General features: G+C 50.3%; 1 protein-coding gene across 1 annotated transcript; it reads left to right on the top strand.

The window, feature by feature from the left end:
* Positions 1 to 222: 222 nt before the first annotated feature.
* Positions 223 to 5795, top strand: LOC128350542 (synaptotagmin-like protein 2). The gene is made up of 3 exons (XM_053308951.1): positions 223 to 329; positions 927 to 1132; positions 5348 to 5795. Exons 1-3 carry the CDS (start codon positions 223 to 225, stop codon positions 5491 to 5493), a joined length of 459 nt encoding a protein of 152 aa, XP_053164926.1. The 3' UTR covers positions 5494 to 5795.
* The last annotated feature ends 19067 nt before the right edge of the window (positions 5796 to 24862 follow it).

The raw sequence follows: 24862 nt of genomic DNA, 5'->3' as shown, positions 1-24862 counted from the left end.
TATGCTCACAACAACCTTGCAAGGTAGGCGAGATTGAGTGAGAGCAACTGGGTCACCAGTGAGCCCCGCTAATGAGCAGGGATGTGAACAGGAATCTACCTGCCCCAGTTTATCCACTATAGCACATTTTACTGTCCATTGGGATCTGTTTTATTAAGACTTTTGGATGAAGGAAGCTAACATACTTCTTGGTAACCAACCAACTATGTCTCTTGATCCTTCATGGCAGGTCGAAAGACCCCTCCGTCTGGGGAGGTCCATATCTGGGTCAAGGACACCAAAGATCTGCCCCAGTTACGTCCCTCCGGAGTGGGCTCCTTTGTGAAATGGTAGGTGTGTCATGGGGCGGGGGGTGGATTTCATACCCACACGGACCCAAGCAAGCACAACCATATGCTTCCATGGTGCTCATTCATCACACATACCTTCGCTGACAAAGAAATGCTCAGAGGTGTCCCTACCACTTTAAACCCTAAGCAGTTTAGAGCCAACATATCTGAACATGACTCCACCCACCATATAAGATCCATGAGGGAAGCCCTCTTTTTGTTTCTCACCTCTGTCTGATGCTCAGTTGGTGGCGATGCAGGACAGAGCTTTTTCGGATCCCCCACTCTGTAGAACTCCCTGCCACTTGAGGTTCACTTGGTGGTGCCTTCCCTGCTCGTTTTCCAATCATCTCTTGATATTTTTTTTATCCCAGCAGGCCTCTTAAGTGTGTTAAATGTTGCCACTATGAATTCCGCTCTCTTGGCTTGGGATCCAAGTTCCATCGTGGATATTAAAGTAATAATAAATAGTAATAGCTAGGCTCCGGAGGGCTTGAATTCTGTTTGCTTAGCTGAATGACTGGAAAAAATAAGTGGAAGATGACATTTCTCTGTCGCCATTCTGCCTGATGTCAGATGCTCTTTCTCCCTTGCAAGCTACGTTCTTCCAGACACCAGTAAAAAGAGCTACCAGAAGACCCTCATTGTACAGAGGGACTCCAACCCAGTGTTTAACCACACCATCGTGTACGACGGCTTTCATACAGAAGATCTGAAGGATGCCTGTGTCGAGCTGACCGTCTGGGATCATGAGAAACTGACCAATCACTTTCTGGGAGGGATCCAGCTGGGACTTGGGACAGGTAATAACGAGGCCCTTTCGCCTCATTCCAGTTTCGACATGAAACATGTTCTCCTTGCCCAGAAAATATAAACAGGGAGAGCAGACATCCAAAGGGCATGTTTTGGACCGCAAATCAAAATGGAAAGGGCTTCTCTTCAGAAGCGTGGCTGGGCGGAAATTAGAATTCACAGCAAGCCAGGCCTCTGCACCATTGAAATCAATGAGTACCGTTCATTTCCCATTAATTTCCCATTAATTTTAGTAGGATGTAGTCATGACTAACATAGCCCGGATGATTTCAGGGGTTGAACCTGAAGCCATCAGCATGCAAGTTGTACACTGGACTCGGGTCAGGACATCCGAAAATGAATGACAGCGAATGCCCACTAAAATGCACTGGTTCTTTCCAAATGGCAAGGGGACTGCATGGAATTTCTGAATGGCCAATGGAGAGGAGAGGAGAGCTGGTCTTGTGGCTGCAAGCATGACTTGTCCCCTTAGCTAAGCAGGGTCTGCCCTGGTTGCATATGAATGGGAGACTAGAAGTGTGAGCACTGTCAGAGATTCCCCTCAGGGGATGGAGCTGCTCTGGGAAGAGCAGAAGGTTCCAAGTTCCCTCACTAGCATCTCCAAGATAGGGCTGAGAGAGATTCCCGCCTGCAACCTCGGAGAAGCCACTGCCAGTCTGTGAAGACAATACTGAACTAGGTAGACCAATGGTCTGATTCAGTATATGGCAGCTTCCTATGTTTCTAACCAGTGCATCTTAGTGGGCATTCCCTGTCATTCTTGACTATATGATCCTATTGATATATTTGTGCAAGAGTTTGTTTCAATTTGTCGCTTAAGATGATGGTGAAATGCAGCAGTCATGCTAACTGAGGAAAGAGGCACCTCTTAGAAAGTGGTCTAGTTCTCTTGCATTTAGCAGGGGGAGAGCAACTGTCCCTCTTCAGACCAGTACACTGTCCCTACAGTGGCTGTTGGCTGGCGTCTCTCTTGTGTCTCTGTGGGGCAGGGAACCATCTTCTCCTTGCTTTTGCTATGAAAGCTGTTTGGGGAATTTTTCTGCTCGAGAAGCAGGGTAGACAAGTGAGGGGGATAAATAAGAAGTGGGGCAAAGACCGGCCTTGCTGAAGGGGCCCCTGCTGACTGGGCCGAAGGGCACCTTCTCAAAATGGCGGCTCTCTCGTATCCCACAAGAGGGGGAGCAACTGTCCCTATTCAGCCCAGCCCAGTGTCCTTCCCAGTGACTGTTGCTGGCGTCTCGTTGGTGTTTCTTTTTCGCCTGCAAGCCCCTTGGAGGCAGAGAACCATCTACTCATGCCTTTTGCTGTGGAAGCCCCTTTGGGAACCTTTTCTGTGGAACGGCAGAGGGGACAGCTGCTCCATAAATAATAAATGAGCAGCCCCCCTCAGGCAAAGGTCGGCCTCGTTAAGTACCTGCTGACCAGGCTAGGGGGCACCTTCTCAAAATGGCGGCTCTCTTCCATTTAGAGGTGCTGTCCCTGTCCAGCCCAGCCTAGGTGGCTGTTGCTTGGGCTCTCCTTTGTCTTTCTTTTTAGACGGTGAGCCCCTTGGGGCAGAGAACCATCTTCTCACTCCTGTTGCCTTGGAAACTGCTTTGGGGACTTTTCCGGTGGAAAAGCAGAGGGGACAGCTGCTCAGTGAATAATGAATGAGCGGCCCCCTCAGGCAAAGGTCGGCCTCGTTAAGGGGCCTCTGCTGGGCCAAGAAGCGCCTTTTCAAAATGGCGGCCGGGGAGAGCAGCTGGCCCTATTCAGCCTAGAATAGCATCCCTCCCAGTTGCTGGGGGTCTCCCTTGTGTCTCCCTCCCTTAGATTGGGAGCCTCTTTGGGGCAGGGAACCATCTTTTCTCCTTGCTGTTGCTATAGAAATTCCTTTGGGAACTTTTCTGTGGAAAAACAGAGAGGACAGCAGCTGCTCAGCGAATAATGAATGAGCAGCCCTCTCAGGCAAAGGCCGCCCTCCTTCAAGGGGCTCCTGCTGACTGAGCCAAACGACACTTTTCCAAAATGGCGGCTCTCTTCCATTCAGCAGGGGGAGAGTAGCTGGCCCTGTTCAGCACACAAAGTATAGCAGCCTTCCCAGTGGCTCTTGCTAGGATCTCTCCGCGTCACCCACCCCTCTCTCTCAGCTTGTTTTAGACCATGAGCTCTTTTGGAGCAGAGAGCCATTTCCTCATCCCTTTTGCTATGTAAACTGCTCTGAGAACTGCTGTGATATATATGTGTTGCAGCTGGGGACAATGGGAGTTGTAGTCCACCAACATCTGGAGAGTCTCAAGTCGGCCATCCCTGCTTCCGAGACCAGTGTCGTTGAGCCTGGAAGAGCCTGTGGGTTAAATGAGTGGCCTTGAGTAACAGGGTTGCCAACCCTGACTGGAGCTCTTCCTGCAAGGTTCCCCCTGCTCCCATTTTTGTAATGCAATATCTTTCACCACACCAGGCCAGAAGAACCTCCAGGATTACTTTCAGTAGTGGATCCTGGAGGGCAGGGCTGGCAAACCTCAGGTCGCTCAAGAAAAACAGCTAGATCTAACCGCTGTGACTATACTGTATTTACCTGAATACAAGACTAGGTTTATTCCAAGTATTTTGATCTTAGAAATCAGGAGGTCATCTTATATTCAGAGTCCTGTTATTTTTGAGTCAATGTAGGTATAACTTGAATGTAACCTCTACTTTTTAAGGGGATCATCTTAAATTCAGAGTCATCTTCCATAGGGTATTTCCATTTTAGACAGTCAATGGTGCTTTTCTTCTGTGTTTGACAAGGAACACCATTAAGGGAGGAGAGCTGGTCTTGTGGTAACGAGTATGAATTGCCGCCTTTGCTAAACAGAGTCCACCCTAGTTTGCACTCAATGGGAGTCTACATGTGTGAGCACTGTAAGATATTCCCCTCAGGGGATGGGGCCGCTCTGGGAAGAGCACCTGCACACTTGCATGCAGCAGGTTCCATAACTCAGTGGAAGAGCATCTTTTTACTTGCATGCATAAGGTTCCAAGTTCTCTCCCTGGCAACTCCAAGACAGGGCGGAGAGAAACTCTGGCCTGCAGTCCTGGAGAAGCCGCTGCCAGTCTGTGTAGACAAGACTGAACTAGATGGACCAATGGTCTGACCCAGCCTGAGGCAGCTTCCTATGTTCCTATGATACACACAGTCCTACCATGAACTTGACTGCTTGCAGCAGAGATTATGACCTCTCAAAAAAGGAGCACGATCATAGGTTGCCCCTTTTCATAGCCGCTGATACAGCAGTTCATAGGAATATAGGAAGCTGCCTCATACTGAGTCAAACCCTGGGTCCATCTAGCTTAGTACTGTCTACACTAGGGATTCTCAATGTTGGGTCCCCATATATTATTGGACTTCAACTCCCATAATCCCCAGCCCCAGCGGCCTTTGGCTGGGGATTATGGGAGCTGAAGTCCAATATCATCTGAAGACCCAATGCTGAGAATCCCTACTCTACACTGACTGGCAGCGTCTCTCCAAAGTTTCAGGCTGGAATCTTTCTAGCCCTACCTGGAGATGCTGCCAGGGATTGAACCGAGGACCTTCTGTATGCAAGTCCTACGGTGGGCATTCTAAAATGAATGGCATTGAATGCCCACTGAAATGCACTGGTTTCTTCCTAATGGCCATGAAATGCACCGAATGGCCATTTGGAAATGCCATGCATTCCTATGGCCATTTGGAAGGAACCAGGGTATTACAGTGGGCATTCCCTGTCATTCATTTTAGCACATTCCCTCGAGTCCTCCTGATCAAATGCATGGTGTCAGCCTAGCGGACATAGGACCCTTGGTCTGTCTGTCTGAGTATTGTCTACACCAGGGATTCTCAACGTTGGGTCCCCAGATGTTATGGGACTTCAACTCCCATAATCCCAACCAAAGGCCGCTGGGGCTGAGGATTATGGAAGTTTAAGTCCAATAACTTCTGGGGACCCAACATTGAGAATCCCTGGTCTACACTGACTGGCAGCAGCTCTCCAAGGTTTCAAGCAGATGTCTCTCCAGCCCTACTTCCACTGAACTTCCGCCCCATCCCCCAAAGGGAATATCTGACAGTACTCACATGTAGACAGCCATCCAAATACAAACCTGGGCAGACCCTGCTTAGCAAAGGGGATCATTCACATTCTCTACCCCAAGACCAGCTCTCCTCCTCCCCGAGGCTCACTTGTTTCTTGTTTCTTTCAAAGGCTCCAGCTATGGGATTGCCGTTGACTGGATGGACTCCACACAAGAGGAGGTCGCATTTTGGCAGGAAATGATGACCACGGCGAATGAATGGATTGAAGCGTCCCTGCCTTTGCGCTCTCTGGCTGGAAAAAGGAAGCTGAAATGAACAGCTGGCAGCAGCCCACAGAGGAACGGAGAACCGTTTACACAGAGAAGAGGGCCAATGCAAAGCTGGCTGACCTCAGGATTGCCTGTGCAATGCACTTCGAAAGGACAAGGTATTATTACTCATCCCAAGAGAGGACTGAGCGGATTTTACATCCCAGCTAGCTGAAAGACCTGCTGCTCGTCACCTCTCCATCATCTAGACCTTAGATTTTATTCGACTTTGGGTTTGTACCCAGAGAGCAGGGAAGAAATGGTGTAAATATGTTTATAGTTTATTTTATTACAGTGTCCATGATGCTGTTTCGTTTGTGCCTCCCCATAGAGGAAGTTATGACAAAACTTTGGCTAGTACAGCCACCAGTACACACAGTATCACAACAAAGTTGAAGCAAACCATGATGCAAATGAAACATGAAAAATCTGTACTAGGATATGCCTGGGTTACCAGCTCTCCAGGATCGACTGAGGGTTCTCCAGGAGCTGGCATTCATCTCCCATCCACATGTTATGTTCAACACTTGTACAGGTGCACAATGTATACAGGTACAGATCTGTACACAGGTACACTCATTCACATGTTATGCTGAACACAGGTACAGAAGTACCTCTCTATACCAGGCATTTGAAGGGCCTGTATCCAGGTTCACTTTTGAAAGGAACACAGGTACAGTACAGTCATTCACACAAACACATGTACAGCATAATGTTTGAATCGGGCTCAGAATGCTGAAGATTTTAATGGTTTGATATAATGAAAAATATTTCATTAGCGAGTCTCCAGGAAGCACTTCAGTCTGCTATCGGACCACAATCCCATTTCTGACCTTTTGTGTGCTGACCCCTGGAAACAAGTGTTGAATACAGTCTAATCCAACAAGGTACTTCCTACATCCTTAAAGGGGAAGGGGCATACCCCAAGAGGGATCCCTGTGGGATTTTAAAGACGAAAAGATTTATTGGGGTCCCTGGTGAAAGAGCCTCTTGTCCACAAAAACATTTGTTGCAATAAATCCACCAGTCTGTCTGACTGGTACAAGATTGGAGAAGGTCCAAGGTTGAAATCATTTAATGTTGGGGTACTGTAACAGACTTCACATGGCTACCCCTCAAGAATTTAATACGGGCAACTTACACCTTAACTGCTGCAAAATCCTGAATGCCTGTGTTCTTGCTTCGTAAGTTTAGACCACAGAGAATCTAGTAAGGGGGCCGGGTGACAGGCCACAGAAGAATTAAGCCTTCCTCTGCTGTAAGAGTTCTCAGCCGATGCCATTGTAATCCCCATATGTGGTTGGACTGCAATTGTCATCACCATGGTGGCTGGGGATGATGGGAGTTGTAGTCCCAACAGCTGGGGACCCAAGGCTGATAAACCCTACCTGACTATATCCTAACTGGCTGCAGTGGTCTTCAGGTGGGGGCCTTTCCCACCCCCACCCACCTACTTGAAACTGTATATTCAGTCATAGGAACATAGGAAGCTGCCATATACTAAGTCCAACCATTGGACTCTCTAGCTCAATATTGTCTACCCAGACTGGCAGCGGCTTCTCCAAGGTTGCAGGCAGGAGTCTCTCTCAGCCCTACCTTGGAGAAGCCAGGGAGGGAACTTGGAACCTAGATGCTCTTAGCAGCTGCATCCTTTGAAGGGAATATCTCACAGTGCTCACATGTGGTCTCCCATTCAGACCCTGCTTAGCTAAGGGGACATCATGTTTGCTACCACAAGACCAGCTCTCCTCTCTATATGATGTCTGCAAAGAATGGATCTTTGACAAGCCAGGCATGTTCTCTCTCACTGAGTTGTGGTCTCTCCTCTGGCATCCAAAGGCTTTATTTATTTGACAGAGCTGTGCTCTTTAGTGGACGCATTAAACGTCATTACTCAGATTTCCCTTCCTTCCTTGCCGTTCCTGTTAAGGCAAACCTATGCAAATAACTCTCTTTGTAACGGGTATGTTCATATAACCAAGATGTCCCTTACCTTCATCAGGGGCAAATATTTGGCACTTTATTCTGTTCATTTCATAATCTGCGTTTCAGTGAACTCTAATTTAAGAGAGAGTGCTTTATAGGATATTAATTAATAGTTAATACTGTGGTTAATAGTAATCACAGTAGCAGATGACGCTGTCCTTCAATCTCTTTGCAGGATGATCAGGCAAATACGTGGCAATACCATCTCTCTTTTACTTTAACAGTTGAAAACACTTTATAAACCCGCAAAATAGGTACTGGTCAATGTCATGAACAGGCCTGGAAGGCTTTTGACAAGTGTGAAGATACTGTCCTTGTTCTCTACGCTTCACAACCTGGCTATATGACTTTTATGCATTTCACTGGGAAGCAGGAAAAATATTTCTTAATGCTGTAGGGCCTTGTGCCTTACACCTATGAAAACATGTCTTGATGTTTAACTTATACCTAATAAACCAAAAGATTTTGTTTGTCCTTCTCAGTTCTTCATTCTGAAACACTTTGCTATTTTTTTCTCTCCACTGCAAACCTGTATTAATGGTCTGCAACATGCAGACTGGATCAGCCAGACACATCTTCAGACGGTAGAGCTCCATCATCTATACCTTAGATTTTATGTGACATTGGGTAGATGCCCAGAGAGCAGGGAAGAAATTGTGTAAATATGTTTATAGTTTATTTTATTACAATTGTCATGAGGAAGAGCGGGATATAAAATGTAATAAATACATACATACATACATACATAAAGTGGTGTTTTGGGGTCCCCAACCCCATCCAAAAGAATTGTCCCTTTTCTAAGCAGGAGTCACCTTGGTTTGCATTTGGATGGGCAATTGCAAGTGAATGCTGGAAGATATTCTTCTTAAGGGATGGCCCCATAGCTCCGTGGAAGAGCATCTGCATGCTTGCGTGAAGAAGGTTCCAGGTTCAAGCCCTGGTAGCATCTCCAGAAAAAGACTGCTGCCTGAAATTCTTGGAGAGTTGCGGCCAGTCAGTGTAGAATGTAGACAAATCTTAGCTAGATGGACCAATGGCCTGACTCGGTGAATGGCAGTTTCCAAGAAGATTTGCCCCAGTCAATCATCTTCTGAATTCTGGAAAATAAAAGGTGAAGGAAATGATGATGAAGGGAAGGATCCTGGCTGATATTCAGAGCAAGGAAGTATTGGTGCAGTGAAAGAGCAGTCCAGTGCAACTTGCCTAAAAAATGCCCACTGCCGTGGGGAAGCAGTACTTTTTGACACTCCCTTTCCCCAGGATGCCCTCAGTTAAGGTTACCAACAGGGTGACGTAACCTCAGGGCAAGTTTAATTGTAAACCGCCCGGAGACTCAAGTTTTGGGCAGTATAAAAAATGTTAAACAAACAAACAAACAAACAAACATAAACCTTGTACACTGATCTGGGCTTCTCAGAGGAAGGGCAGAATATACATGTAAAAATAAATAAAATAAACCGCCCCTTATTAGCAGGGACTGCATTTATTTTAGCCCCAAATAGTCTGTCCCTCATGGGATGCCATTTGTCCCTTATTTTTCAGCTTACAGCCATCAATGACGGACTCACTTCGCATTCTCCAGGTATCAGGATCATGGAAACCATGCAAGTGATGGCTGCTCGATTGTGCTCATGGCTGAAGCTCTTTTCACTGGCTAACAATGCTTCTCTTTCTAGAAAGCAAAATGACATCACACCCAATTTGGCTGATCATGGTTATATCCATAAGTGGAGGAGAAGCAATCCAAGTTGGAACTCAAACCATGGTTTAAATTGAAAGCGGTTTTTTAAAAACCCAGCCACAGGCAACTGCACAGTGCCACCTGAACATATGTCCCCGAGGGCTGTGCAGCCCTCTGCTTCCCCACTGCACCGGTGCAGGTAGTTTGGAAATCCTATTAGGCTGTTCTCTTGCCCCGCTGGGACATCCTTGCGCTACATCAGCCAGTGTGCTTAAGATGCAACAGAAATGCTTTTCCACAGCTGAAGGTGCAGAGTGGCCTTCCTGGATGAAAAACGCACAAGCAGCCCTGAGGGTTATTTGAGTTGTGCCTGTGCACCCTTCCTATTTGGGGCTGTGTTTTCCAACAGAAATGAGCAGAGGCTCACATGAGAGTATGCAGTCAACAACACTGTCTCTGTCGGCGCTTCGCTGGCCCCCATGCCTAACTTATCCCAGCTGGTTGGTTGTTTCAGTGTACAGTGTGTATGCAGGTACAAATCTGTACACAGGTACAGTCATTCACAAGCTATGCTGAACACAGGTACAGAAGTGCATTTCCTATCTGTAACCTGCATTTGAAGGGCCCGTATCCAGGTTCACGTTTAACATGAACACAGGTACAGTCATTCACACAAACACCAGTATGCGTGTACAGACATCCGCACATTTGCACAGCATAAATTTCTGAATCGGGCTCTAGGCTTCTTCCCAGGATGTCCCTTAGCAGAGTCAATCATCAATCCAGGTTCTTCCTTAGCAGCTAACTGTATCCCCTGAGCAGACACATGCAAGCTAGCTTTGCCCATTGATAAATCTGAAAACTTCCTTGGAGAGAGGCAGTGATTGCTGGAGGGTATTGTCGTGCCCCTGATCACCTTTTCCCATCCATTCTTTACTGCTGCTTATCTGATCTCTCCTTTGCTAGCCAATGGCTCCTCCCCTTCCAATCCCCTGATAGAAAAAGCAATTGAAAGAGAACTAGGACAAGCAGCAACAAAGAAAGGCCTGATTCACACCGGCATCCAAAGCTAGGTTTAATGTGGGTTACCAACATTAGGTTGATTGCGGGAACCCATGCCAAGATGAATTATGGCCCGAGCTGAAGCTGAGATGCTTGCCTTGGAGTGGAGTCACACAATCACACTCATGACAATAACCCGAATTAAACCTAGATTCAGACAACTGTGTGGACTCGACCAAAGCATGGAGAAAGGCGACCATGGACTCTCTAATCTTCCACCAGCTTGCTCTGGCCACCTCGAAGAGAGCTCCAAAATCCCCAGAAGGCAGAGCCCTGACTTATGTGTGGCTAGATTCCCCAGAGGTTGAGTACAACATCTGGATCCTGAACAGGATCCTGTTCACAGTTCTTGCCCCATCTTGGCCGAGCACCCAGACAGGCCAGAGGGGGAGGTCCCGTGGGGTGCCAGGAGGCAAAGAGCAGAGGATCAGCCAAGGGTGGGTATCAGATGCGGACAATGAGGCCAGAGGCATGGCTGAGGAACAGCAAGCTGATGAAGGGCCAGAGGCAGAAGATGCAGCGAGAGAGCTGGGCTGGTGGCTGGATACCAAAGGCGAATACTCAATCATACTACCTAGGAAGCTGCCTTACATGGACTCAGACCATTGGTCCTTCCCTCTCAGCACCGACTACCTGACAGAAGCTCCCCAGGGTCCCACAATGGCTCCTCCCTCCCTCCCTCCCTCCCTCCCTCCCTGGGGATTCCAGGGGCTGAAGCTCAGTCCTGCTGCATGCTAAGCAGAAGCTCTACCGTTGAACTACAGCCCTCTCCCCGCAACTCGGCCTGCTAAAAACCTTTTGTGTTTTTAGTAGCACCAACACCCTAAACAACTGAGCTAACCAGCCAGCTTCTGCTCAGAGGTTTTAAACAGGATGGGTGTGTGTTCTTCTCCCTGGGTGGTGGTGGGGTCACCCTGAATGAGCCGACATTTGCTGATGATGGTGCTCAGCCCAGCACTGCAGCCGAGAGAATGCCCGGGACCCCCGCCCACCCACCCCTCCCTGGCCGGAGACCAATCTGCCAGCTGGCGGAAGGATTAAGAGGTGGGTAGCACCTAGGACTGGCTGCTAGAAGTCCCAGCAGGAGACCCCCTTCCTTCCACACCCTACTACTGCCATGCAGATGAATACTCACTTCGGCCAACTTTCATATTCTGAGCACACGTGATCCGTTTGCATGCCTGGCCCTTCAGTTCCAGTCTCCTGCAGAGGGCTGGAGACCTCCGAGCCCCCTTCCTTCCCACGCCAACATCCCATGTGCCAGTGGCTTTTCTTTCACGCAAAGCTGTACATTAGGGATCTGCTAAACCTCCACACCTCCTTGAGGAATTTCAGCTCGACTTTCCAAACCTCTGCTAGCTTCCCACAGTGGGCTGGCAAGCTGGATGCAGTTTCGGTAGAGCCCATGTCAGTTGCTAGATCTGCTGGGAAACGGCTTTCAGTGTGGACTGGGGGAGTGATTCAGCACCTGGTTTATGCAGAGCCCTCCATGTATAACTATTATGTGGCTTTGCCTTTTGGGACAGACTCCCAGGGGTGCTCAGCCTTGGGTCCCCAGGTGTTGTTGGACTACAGTGCCCATCATCCCCAGCCATGTTAGCCTTTGGCCATCATAGGAACATAGGCAGCTGCCTTCTACTGAGTCAAACCATTGATCCATCTAGTGCACTATTGTCTACACAGACTGGCAGCGGCTTCTTCAAGGTTGCAGGCAGGAGTCTCCCTCACTCCTGCCTGGAGATGCCAAGGAGGGAACTTGGAACCTTCTGCATGCAAGGACGCAGATGCTCTTCTCAGAGCGGCCCCATCCCCTAAGGGGAATATCTTACAGTATTCACATGTAGTCTCCCACTCAAATGCAAACCAGGGTGGGCACTGCTTGGCAAAGGGAACAATGCATGCTTTCTGCCACAAAACCAACTCTCCTCCCATAAACTCCCATCGTGGCTGGGGATGATGGGAATTGTAGTCCAACAACATCTGGGGACTCAAGGCTGAGAATCCCTGCAACAGCTTATTCTGCAGAATTATTTGCAATTAAAATAAAAAATAAAAAGAAAAAGAAACAATAATAAAAATAAACAATAATAAAAATAAATAAAAATAAAGAATCAAGTGACTCTCTCATCATCTTGTCTTCACTTTCTCTGAGTGGAACCCTGTTTTTACAACTTCAGTCTCAGGAATGAGGGGACATCTGCAAGTTCCATTCCAGTGTGGGGATCCCTTTGCTCCAGCCAGAAACCGCAGGCGCCACCCCCTTCCCTCTCCCCCTACTACCCCACCCCACATTCTGCCACCACCTAGAACTCTGAGGAAATTTCACACATCACCATGACTCTGATTTTTACTATTGTTTTGCATGGCTCAGCTGTTCCAAGGAGACTTTTGGCCCCAGTCTCCAACAAACACAATGACGGAAAATGTGAGGTTTAAGGCATTCTCTTTGCAAAAACAGAAGGCTGCTGTTCAGTGCTGGAAGCTTTCTCTCTCTCTTTTTGCCAACTCAAGGGAGCTTACTAGTTTGCCCTCTCCCCACCTTGATGAAGACATCAAGATAAACTATATTTATGGGAAAAAATATATCAAAAAATGCACAAATTATGGGCTTGATCCAGCCAAAGTTAAACATAAACAACGACAAATATTTATATCCTACTTATCAACAAAAGCTTCCAAAGCGATTTACTTAGAGAAATAATAAATAAATCAAAGGGCTCCCACTCCCCAAAGGGCTCACAATCTAAAAAAACTACATGAGATAGACACCAGCAACAGTCACTGGAGGTCCTGTGCTGGGGGTGGATAGGGCCAATTACTCTCCCCCTGCTCAATCAAAGAGAATCGCCACGTTAAAAAGGTGCCTCTTTGCCAAGTTAGCAGGGACAAACGTTAAACTCTTGTAAGCTCCAATATTTCAATGCACAGACTCAGCTCTCCCATTGAAAGCAACGGGCTTTCATTGTGCTTAACTCTAGCTGGATCCTTCCCCATGTATATCATCCAAAATGCATATAATCCAGAATGGATACTAGCATAAAATATTTTTCGTGCCTCCATTGCGTCCCCTCTCCAAATCTGCATATGCTGCAGCAACTGGTGGTCTTGAGGTAGCAAAATGGGTAGTAACAAAATTGATAATACTGTGACCCGCTCAAGAACCACCAGGCTCGCAGCCCGATTTTCTGCAATCGTGGGAATAGCCTCCGTTTCTATTGCTGTTGCTTTGCATCTTTGATGGTTATATTATGCTTGTTTTTAAATCTTTTAATCAGATCTGTATTTTTATCTTTTTGCTGATATTCTTGCCTCCCCATCTCTGGCAACTTTTAAAAAGGCACTGAAGACATATTTGTTCACCCAGGCTTTTAATTAGCTGTATAGTTTTAATACTTTTAATGTTGGGTTTTAAATTATTTGAATGTTAATGATTTTAATGTTTATATTATTTTAATTGTAAACCACCCAGAGATGCAAGTTTTGGGTGGTATAGGGATATGTTAAATAATTAAAATAATAAACAAACAAATGATATTTTAATTGTGTGATTTTTGTAGTCTTGTGTTAACTTTTATGTGACCCACCTTCCGATGGTTTTAATGAAAAGAGGTATAGAAATTTAACAATAAAGAAAGAAACAGAACGGATTGCTCTGCGAGGCACCATTGCTGTGGGGACGGATGGGTCTATTGTGTGCTGTATCGGTGAGTTCCAGAGGCTCCTTGTTGTGTGACAAGCCATAGAAGAATGGGTTGGCAGAATGACAACAGAGTAGCACCATCCGTGTGTGTGCCCGTGTCTGAGTGTGATTGCCCTGAAATGTGCCTGACACAATTGTTGCTTCTTTCCTCCCAGGGGCCTGAAGGCGTCATGGCGCCAAGCCAGTAGACCTGTGAAACATCTAGCAGGACGTGAGACTTGACTGGCCATCTGCTGCGCCTGGCTTACTGGCCACAATGGCCTTCGGAGGGCAGCCCTGCTATGATCCAGAAAGGAGGAGATTCCTGGCCCGGACCCCCTTTTACAAACACACCCCCCCCCCGCTCTGCCAGGGTTTCTGCTCCTCAGAAACTCTATGATCCAAATGTATTAGCAGCCTCTCCTTCAGGCACCGTAACACCTGTGTGGTGGAGACGTCTCCCTTTGCTTCTCTGGAGATCTGGGGGTCCAAATGTTGGGAAGATTCCTCCTGCCCCTTGGAGGAAAGGCACGGCCCTGTTGTCACCCAGCCATGTGTGCTCAGGAACAGACTTCAGTCTGGATCCCAATCTGAAGGGTTGCCAACCTTTTTTACTGGCCTGGCTCCTTTAAAAATGCCTTGACATTCAAGAATTAAGCAACTGAAGCTTTTGCTGTCATGGAAATGCAGACATGGGAAAAGCTTTGGCAATTTAATTTCTGTAACCAGGTATCTTCTAAAGGAACAGGAGCAGGATTGGTTAGAGAGTTGGCAACCCTGGGTGCTTGTGCCCCATGCCCACCACTAGGCCCTGAGAATTCTGCACTGGGGGTGGGGTGGGAGATGGAGGGAGGATAGGAAGGGCCAGTGCTGCCAAGTGGCACTTATGTGGAGGATGGGAATTGCCCCCTCTTGATGTAGCCTGGCTCCTCTGCTCGGAGCAAAAGCTTGACCAGTTTGAGCAGGTGAAGCCATTCCTAGCCAAAAGAGATGGGAAACTGCTTCACTAGCTTAAGCTCTGCATGTCAGGCGTCTGCTGAAGTCACAGGAGCAGGACCAGGTAGAGAGTTGGCAACCCTGCCTGTGGGTGCCTCGTGCCCACCACTGGGCCTGGGAGTTCCGCCATCCTTGTTTAGATCCAAATATGGCAGTTGCTGGGGGGGGTGTGTGTCCCCGGCCAGGAGTGTTTACCGGTCGCCATGGGGCTGGAGGTTCCGCTGCTGCCTTCAAACTGTCTGGACTCGACCGTTGGCAGGAGGACTTTCTGGCCTCTCCTGCTGCTCACGGCAAATTTCCGTCCCATTTTGGCCGCGAGGGAGCGCAGAAGATGGCCTCGGGCAAGGAGTCCAGAGTGAGTGTCCACCGCCCGGCCCCAAATAGGTTCATGTGGTGGCAGGTGACCCCCAGGTGTCGGATTTGGGTCAAGGTGGAGACATTTAGGAAGCGACACTGTCCTGGCCCCTTTGGGCTGACCATGGTGGGCAGGAAGGGATTGGCCCAGCCCATCTTCACAGGGTCTGCATGGAGCACCGGCCCCTCATCGATGGGTCAGCCCCCCCTCCTCCTCCAGGACCTCTTCCAGCAAGGAAGCACAGAGTGGAGCCACCTGCAGAGAGCTGGAGAAGGAGCTCCTGACCTCTCTGAGCTGCTGCCCAATATAGGGGTTTCTCATTGTCTGGAAACACACCAGCAGGGATTCAAACCAACAGCCTCCTGCTCTCTAGGCAGGTTGCTTCCTTGCTGGGCCATTAGGTGGCTTTAAAAAAACATTGGTCATTCTTGGGAGCTGCCGGGTATGCCTGCATTGGATGCTCCAAAGGGGTCAGGCTCGGGAACACTTTAAGTCTCCAGCAACACCCCTGCAGAGAGGCCTTCTCCCTCCCTCCCTCTTTGGATCGATGGTGATGATGACCTCCTTGTTTTGGAAGGCCTCTTCCTCGGTAGCTTAGAATGAGAAAATACGAGTTTCATTGTTTGTAAGCCTCTTTGATATTGTTAAACTAAAACTAGGATATAAAAGAAATGAAACGTTGTGGAGGGGGATGGAGGGGAGGTAGAAACGGCAAGATCTGCCAAGTGGCACTTTGTGGAGGATGGGAATTGCCCCCTCTTGATGTAGCCTGGCTCCTCTGCTCGGAGCAAAAGCTTGACCAGTTTGAGCAGGTGAAGCCATTCCTAGCCGAAAGGGATGGGAAACGGATTCACTAGCTTAAGCACTGAATGTCAGGCGTCTGCTGATGTCACAGGAGCAGGACCAGGTAGAGAGTTGGCAACCCTGCAGATGTTGGTACCTCGTGCCCACCACTTGGCCTGGGAGTTCCGCCATCCTTGTTTAGATCCAAATATGGCAGTTGCTGGGGGGGGGGGTCCTCGGCCGGGAGTGTTTACCGGTCGCCATGGGGCTGGAGGTTCCGCTGCTGCCTTCAAACTGTCTGGACTCGACCGTTGGCAGGAGGACTTTCTGGCCTCTCCTGCTGCTCACGGCAAATTTCCGTCCCATTTTGGCCGCGAGGGAGCGCAGAGCATGGCCTCGGGCAAGGAGTCCAGAGTGAGTGTCCACCGCCCGGCCCCAAATAGGTTCATGTGGTGGCAGGTGACCCCCAGGGGTCAGATCTGGGTCAAGGTGGAGACATTTAGGAAGTCCCTCTTGGCCCCTTTGGGCTGACCCATGTGGGCATGAATGAACTGGCCCAGGGCACCTTCACTGGGTCTTCATGGAGCACAAGCCCCCCATGGATGGCTCAGAGCTCCCTCAGCCCCCTCCCTCCTCCAGGACCTCTATTTTCCCACGAGGAAGCACAGAATGGAGCCACCTGTACAGAGCAGGGGAAGGACTCCTGGCCTCTCCGAGCTCCCGGCAGGCAGCTTCCCCCTTCAGAAGTCACAGGAGCAGGATGAGTTAGAGAGGGGGCACCTTCCCAAGTGGTGAGACTCTCCTATTGAGCAGGGGGGGAGCAACTGGCCCTCTCCAGCCCCAGCACAGCATCCCTCCCGTGGTGTTGCTGCCATCGGCTTGAGGTTTCTTTTTGGACTGAGAGCCCTTTGGGGACAGGACATCATCTCATTCAGGTGTTCTCGGTTCCTTTCTCTGTGCCTGTCATCCGCTTGGAGTCTTTTGGTTGGAGAGTGGTCTGGAAATATGCGTAGCCGCAGAAGTCCTTGCTTAGATTCAAAAAGTGGCCGTTGCTGAGCTGTATCCCAGGGCTGGGTATCTTGACCTGGTTGCCATGGCGCTGGGGTTCCGACGTTCCTGATGGGGATGGAGGTTCCGCTGCTGCCCTGGGAGCCTCTGGACCGGACTGGTGACAGGAGGGCGTTGCGGTCTCTCCTGCTGCTCACGCCAAAGGTTGTCCATTTGGGGCCACCAGGGAGTGCTGAACGTGGCCTCCTCTGGCAAGGGGATCAGCGGGAGGGCTCACCACCCTGCCTCAAACAGGGTCAATGGGGGGGGGGTGGCGACCACCAAAGTTCTCAAAGCGGTTTGGGTCATGGTGAGAAATCTCGGAAGTGAGTCCCTCCTGGTCCCTTTGGGCTGACCCCGGTGTGTCTGAACAGACTGGCCCAGCCCATCCTCACTCCTGCTCTCCTCTCTCCTGGACAGGACAAGGGAGAAGGAGGCCCCTTACTCCGTGGCGTGGGCAGCCTTGATGGGGCTACTCCTGTGGCTCCACTCAGGTACGTTCTCCTGCTCCTCCTGGGTTATCTGGGCCCAGTTTCGATGGATGGCACCATGGATTTGAAGACCACTTGGGACCCTTTCAAGAAACATGGCCCCGGCCAGGGTTTCATAAGCTGCCCCCCCCCCAAAGAGGTCCCTGTTCACAAGAAGCACCAGACAGAAAGGAATGACAGCAAGGGCAGGCCAAGGGGTCTCCAAAGCCCATCAGTCTGAACTACCTGGGCTTTGGGGGAGGCTCCAGGGGTTCAGGCACAGGAGGCGAGGCAGGGCTCTCATGCACATGGAGCTCTCTAGGGTTTCCAATGGGGAAGGGTCCCCTAGCCTGCTCTGCCAGGACTGGGGGGCTGAGAGGCCCCATGGGCTGGTGTGCCTGGCCCACCATTTCTCAGTGCCTGGATTCCAGGTGAGCCCTGCAGCCACCCAGAGCGGGAGACTGGAGCCAGGGTGTGGCTGGCTGCTTCTTCAGGGCTGGATCCCCTGGTGCCTCCTTGAGTGGCAGCAGGGGAAAGGGAGCAGTTGGGGTGGGGAGCAGTGGAAGCCCCTCTGGGGGGCAGAGGAGGAGGTCGTGGCAGCCCCTCGGAACAGGTGGTGCTGAGTCAGACCATTGCTCTACTCGCTTCATGGTGGTCTACTCTGACCAGCAGCCACTCTCCAAGCCCCAACCAGGGGAGCTGAGACGTTTTAGAGGTTTTCACACTAGGCGACATACAGGGGCGCAGCAAGGTTGGAGTGGGCCCAGAGACCAGATTTTAAAATGCCCCCCCCAAAGTCCAGGGCCTCCGCACACCCCAGGCCCCCAAGGATTTAAGTCTGATATTTCAAAATAAGTATGCTGCCTGGAAATACATTTCACTGAATACACACACACAAACACTTCACAATATATAGTGATATACATTGAGAACTATATATTTGTGCTACATTTAATGCCCAGAACACTCTAGAAACACTAATTATTAAAATGGGACCCTCGCTGCAGATTAGCAAAGGAGACTTTCAACCATGCAGGGTGAGCCTATGTATGTTTTCTCAGAATTTTGAACAAATTCGGTAATGTTTGATTGCAGGAGGTTTTTCACAGGAGGCTTTTAAAGCCCTTTAACACACATCTCCTCTGGAATGGAGGTGCTGCATTCCCAGGTTGGCCAGGTTGACCCTGAAGTCCCTGCGAGTTCTTGGGGAGCAGTTCACACACACACACACACAAAATAAAATAAAATAAAATAAAATAAAATAAAATAAAATAAAATAAAATAAAATAAAATAAAAGCACCACACATGCTTCACAGTTCTCACTCAGACTTTCTGGGTTGTAAAACAACTTGAGCATCAGTGCATTTATGAATGAACTAGCATTTTTTAGCCCGTTAAAATAATGGGCACTAGAACCTTTTTTCTTATTTTTGGTTTCCTTTTTTCCTTCTCCCTCTCTATCGCCCTCCTTTCCTCTCTCTCTCTCTCTCTCTCTCTCTCTCTCTCTCTCTCTCTCTCTCTCATTCCTTCCTTTTCTCTCCCTCTTTCTCTCTTTCTTTTCCTTCCTTTCTTCTATCTCCCTCTCCCTCCTTGCGGTTTTCTTTCTCTTTTCGAGAGTGCCGCCGGTGCCGCGGGCGGCTGGGTGGCCGGGCCTACAGTGCCGCCGTCGCTGTGGGCGGCTAGGTGGAGAGTTCCGCTGCCGCCGCCGCAAAGAGTTCTCCCCGATTCCCGCTTGTTCTCTGTTATTCCGGTTCCCGCTTGCTCTCCCTCGCCGCTGCCGCCTCTGCCCTCCCCGGTTCCCGCTTGTTCTCTGTTATCCCCGTTCCCGCTTGCTCTCCCTCGCCGCTGCCGCCTCTGCCCTCCCCGGTTCCCGCTTGTTCTCTTTTATCCCGGTTCCCGCTTGCTCTCCCTCGCCGCTGCCGCCTCTGCCCACCCCGGCTCCCGCTTGTTCTCTGTTATCCCGGTTCCCGCTTGCTCTCCCTCGCCGCTGCCGCCTCTGCCCTCCCCGGTTCCCGCTTGTTCTCTGTTATCCCGGTTCCCGCTTGCTCTCCCTCGCCGCTGCCGCCTCTGCCCTCCCCGGTTCCCGCTTGTTCTCTGTTATCCCGGTTCCCGCTTGCTCTCCCTCGCCGCTGCCGCCTCTGCCCTCCCCGGCTCCCGCTTGTTCTCTGTTATTCCGGTTCCCGCTTGCTCTCCCTCGCCGCTGCTGCCTCTGCCCTCCCCGGTTCCCGCTTGTTCTCTGTTATTCCGGTTCCCGCTTGCTCTCCCTCGCCGCTGCCGCCTCTGCCCTCCCCGGTTACTGCTTGTTCTCTGTTAGCCCGGTTCCCGCTTGCTCTCCCTCGCCGCTGCCGCCTCTGCCCACCCCGGCTCCCACTTGTTCTCCTTCCCCGCTTCTTCTTCTTTTGACCTGGGAGACAACATGGCCACCCGTGTCCCTGCGGCTGTATCTTTATCGGGCGCTCTGAGCATGCACTCTGCGCATGCCCAGAATGCCCAAGAAAGACATGGGTGCAGAGACATGGGCGCACATTTTAGCTCTTTGAATGAATGAATGAATAAATAAATATAATATAGTTTGTTCCAGAAGTTTTTAAAATTTTCTGCCATGAAACAAGCCACTTATAGGGCTTTTTTTTAAAGCCAGCAAATTTCCCAAGCTGTTTTAAATTAAATATTCAGAGACTTCTCAGTCTCTCCCCCCCCCCCAATATCAAAGCCCTATGGCAAGCAGATCCCTATATATGGGCGGGGGGTGGCGGTGACCACAAAAAGGAGTTCAGGTTCTACCTGGCAAATGCTGGGCTGGGCGGAGGGTCTGCTGCAGAGAGCTCTGGGGGCCACCCTGCCTGCCTGCCTGCCTGCCTGCCTCCTTGCTTGCTTGGGGCCTCCCTCCATGTCTACTCCAGTTCAGGCTTCACTGGGGCCTACACGGAGGCCTCCCTGCAAGCCTCGCCCACCCGCCGGTCAGCTGAGAGGCGCCCGGGAGAAAAGCAGCTCTTGGCAGGCAGCTGGTCTGGTGCCTCGATTGCCGGCCAGGAGGACAAGCAGGAGAGAGGCGGGCAAGCAGGGCAAGTGGCCGAGGGGACCTGGGGCTGGGCAGGGGGCAATGGGGAGTCATGCGAGGAGTCTCTGGGGCCCCCAGGCAACCGCCTCCCCTTGCCTAATAGTAGTTACGCCCCTGGCGATATATCAATTAGATTAAACTAAACAAAGTCCATGAATGTTGCAGGGAGGGGGAGGGTTCTTGCCTCCACGCCCTGCCACGAGGCATCCGGCTGTCCGTTGTTGGAAACTGGGTACTCGGGGTTCCTTCGACACACTCACTCCCTTGTGTCTTTTGTCTTTTTTCTCCTCTCAGTGACTTCCAGCCACAGGAGATTAACGAACAGCGCTCCGTGACCGAAACCAGCAAATGGTCACTGGTAAGGGATGGAAATCCAGTCCGTACATGGTAGGGCTGGGAGGGGGTGGGAGAGACCCCATTTGAAGCGAGTCTAGAGGGAGTGCGGGAGACCCAGTCTGAGCAGGTGGGAGGAACGTTTTGAGAACTTGTCTTGCAAAGCCATAGGCTTCAAAATTTGCAGTGGTAGTAGCCGTGAATTGGGTGGGTGGGATGAGTGACCATCGGGGCTCAACTACAAGTCACTCATGCCAAGGTGGAAGCCCCTCCCTATGGAGGAAGTAGCATGGGAAATTGGGGGATGGGAAGTGCTGAGAGGGAAGAGGGGTGTCTCTACCTGCCTTCCACCCCTCGCTTCTTCATTCCGCTCTCCTGCCCCAAATCACTCCCTCCCCGCAGGGTTCCAGACTTTGATTTTCTTCTGGACTACCAAGCACAAAACATGTCCAGAAAGGGAGCAGTCTGGAGGGGAACTAGAGTGGGGAAGTCTTCCTTGGGGCAGATTGGGCACTCCTTCCCCTCTGCCCCTGCTCGGCTCCACATCACCCCCTTTCCGGCTTGGCTTAGCATATAGTTGAGCATCAGAAGGGCCCTCAAAAGACGAGGCTGCATCAGACGGCCAGTAGCTCTTCCCAGCAAAGAGACAAACCTAGCTAGGCTTCTCTGATCTAAAAGCACCTCCCCTGAATGTGAAACCATAGTGTCCCTTACAGCAAGAGGCCTGACTCTCATCCGGGATCCTGTGACTCCAAATGGTCTAATACCTAGGATCTCACCCAACTCCCCAGGAATGGGGGGTGGGGGCGGGGGAGGCTGATCTCTGGGCTTCAGTAGATTTTGGGGTTTGGTTCCTCTCTGAGCATTTATTTTTTGAATGAATGGAAACGGATACCATTCCTATGTGTTTCCATTCGCTCTGACACAATGGCACCCATGAAATAAATGGCCATGAAAGTGTGTCCAGTTTGTAGGTCCCATTCGCTGACATTGGTTTTAGGACTGGCTTCTTGTGGTGTACCTGGGCTCCCACTCAAGGCCGGTCGATCTCTATCGGAGACCGAAGGGGCAGCCATCTCTTCCCCAAAGGCATTGCCCTCCATTCTGCCACCCATGACATTCTGGCAGGGCAGGGCCTTGTTTTTTAAGGAAGGTCCCACGCGCTGGAGCTTCCATTCAGACCCGGTACTTCAGGAAGGATGCACTCTCTTTGTGGTGGGGAAAGAGAAACCAAAACCAATGAGTGTAAAAATAGACTAAAATAAACACACACACGCACACACACACACATATATAAATCAGCTGAATGAAAAGAAAATATAAAGACAAAAATTTTAAAAAATCAAGTTTCAATGAGATAGCTATAGATATATATTGCAAGACTCTAAATAGTAGCTTAGATGCATCATCAAGAAAAGCAATATGAGAACAGGAAGTGTCTCTTTTAGTCAGCAACGCAACTGCAGGGGCCCAGTTCTGTGGGGGAGCGTCCCCAGCACCGTTTTGAGGTGCAAAGGAGCCACTTCCTGCTTTAAGCGCATCTGTTAAGGTCCCTTTGAAGGAGGTGTGACGTTTGGCTCCCAGACGCCCTGGAAAGACTAAGTGGGCGTCAGAGCACCCATTCCTCTCTCCTCTCTCCTTCACAGAAGTCATTCTCGGACGGCTCCAGGATCCAGCATGTCAAGAGTGGGAACGGGATCCTGGATGAAGCGGTTGCCAGCAGTTCCCAGAGGAGGTAGAGTTTCTTCTTGAAATGTTGTGTAGGGAAGATTTTCTGTCCCACAGCCGGCCTGGATCTGGGATGGATCCAGTGCAGCTGACTGGCAAGAGGTGCAGGACCTACAAAAATGATGTCTTCATACATTTTGTAGAAGAATTCAGTCCTACAAGATGTGGTGGTGATGTCCACTAGCTTGAAGGTCACAGGGGACAGCTTCCTGGAGGCATCCGGCTGTCCCCTGTTGGAGGCAGATTGCTGGGCTAGATGCATCTTTGGTCTGACCCAGCAAGGCTTTTCCGAGGTACTCATGCCATTTTATTTCTTCCTGCAGTGTCTTCACGGTTGAGGACGATGGGTGGTTCCTGCAGACCATTGCCACCGCATGGTCTTGTGAGGTAAGGACACCATTCCTGTCACTTTTGTGGATGGGATGGTTGAGGAGTGAGGGGAGATTGCATCTCCGCCTGCAGCAGACAGAAGTTGGGACGGATCCAGAAAGGGAACCCGAGACCCTGACATGGGTCAGGAGATGAGAGGGTCTTCCTGGCAGAGAGACTCAATGTCTCTAGACTGAAGAGGCATTTCTTGAGAGACAATCATCACCCGCTCAGGTCAAAACAGCAGCCCAGAGTCTCCACAGCAGGAGGGATGGCCCTCGCTCCAGACTCAGGGGCCCACCTTGTCTCTCCCTTTGGAAAGAGGGAGCTAACCTGGGAATAGGAGAGCAGAGGACATGGTGGGCTTGCATGAAGAAGACTCTAAGGGCCAAACTATAAATACCAGGGGGTCCCATTCGCATTTGTGTCCATTCCCCATGAAAGGAATGCAGAAAAAAATGGCAAGAAATGACAACAAGAAATTAGCATTCAATTCTAGAGCTCCTATGCACTGACCTTTCTGTTAAGGACTGCTTTTCTTTGGGTAAAGAAAGAGATCTCGGAGACCTACCTGACATGCTGTCTTTGGACCAGAGCTCCAGAGTGCTGCCATTTTGTTGACCACAGCAGAACGCATATCACAGTGGAGGTTCATTGTTGGGCATACCATGAAAGAAAATGGCCACAAGCATGTGGTGGCTGTGCCCTGGCACTCCCAATAACAGTTAATGTTAGAGCACATTGTTTATTTTTTTTAATAAGACTTTTTTTATTTAAAAATCAAAATAATCTAAAGAAATAAACATGAATTCAAAGAAAATGAAGGGAGAAAACCTAAACCCCAAGGCCCTAGGGAGATCAGAGTGAGCACAACTTCACGCATTGCTCTCCTTTTTCTCTCATTTGCAGGGTGCCGACATCGAAGAGGCCGAGATCCCAGAGGTCAACACAAGGGATCAGGAGCTGGACGTGGAGAGTTTCATCAGTTCCCAGAGGTACTCTTTTCTCAGCTGGAGGGGCAGATCCAGAGCTCATGGAAGCAGAAGACTTTCCTTAAGAGCCCATCCTGGGGCTGGGGGAGGTGGTTAGTTTAGCAAGAAGCCAGGGGTGGGCAGAAGCTCTGAGCATCTTGGAGAGTTGTTTGTCTCCTCCTCTTTCCACAAGGGGACAGGGGTCTCCATGCCCAGCCTGTGGGCTTCCTGCAGGCATCTGGCTGTCCACTCCTGGAAACAGGGTGCTGGGCTGCATGTCTCATTCTTCTCATCAAGCAGAGCTCTTTCTAAGCACTGCTCTTCTGATCTCACGTGTCTTCTTTCTTTCTTTTCTTAGCGTCCAGAGGCCAAGCACCGTGCAGAGGAGGCTGCACAACACTGCTGCTGACGAAGAGCCATCCCTTGGAGAGGTCAGAAAGCATCAACATCCAGTCCCTCCCTTGGAAGGACTGAGGGTTGGGCTTGTGGGTCCCCCGTGTTGCCCAGGAGTAGAGAGAATGTGGGATGGCTCCAGTTTGAGAAGCTGCAGGGTGGGTGGCCACCTTCTGACAAGAGTTTGCTTAAACCTCCGAAATGGCCATGCTGTGGTGCAGAATTGGCCTCCCCTGTAGCTCTTCTGGGACATCAAAGGTCCACTTCCGGCCCACTTCCTGTATCCAGCTCACCTGGCGGTGACCGCTGGGAGGTGCCTGGCTGGCCTTTTCCCTGCCGAAGCCTGGAAAGCTCAACGCGAGGGCCAGAGCAGCCATTTCTCCCTCCTCTCTCCTTCACAGAGTTCTTCCTTCCCGGGGGCCGAGACTCCGCAAGCCAGCGTGGAGGACGAGGGGTCGGAA

The sequence above is a fragment of the Hemicordylus capensis genome, chromosome 3 (assembly GCF_027244095.1).
Source record: "Hemicordylus capensis ecotype Gifberg chromosome 3, rHemCap1.1.pri, whole genome shotgun sequence".
NCBI lineage: Eukaryota > Metazoa > Chordata > Lepidosauria > Squamata > Cordylidae > Hemicordylus > Hemicordylus capensis.
The sequence above is the reverse complement of the archived record's forward strand: the minus strand, read 5'-3'. Positions and strand labels throughout refer to the sequence as shown.

What these genes read in the sequence shown, in the direction of transcription:
- LOC128350542 (XM_053308951.1), top strand. Translation starts at nt 223, where the DNA reads ATGGCAGGTCGAAAGACCCCTCCGTCTGGGGAGGTCCATATCTGGGTC. An exon ending in GTGGGCTCCTTTGTGAAATG is followed by an intron (nt 330 to 926) that starts GTAGGTGTGTCA and finishes CTCCCTTGCAAG; the next exon opens with CTACGTTCTTCCAGACACCA. An exon ending in CCAGCTGGGACTTGGGACAG is followed by an intron (nt 1,133 to 5,347) that starts GTAATAACGAGG and finishes TTTCTTTCAAAG; the next exon opens with GCTCCAGCTATGGGATTGCC.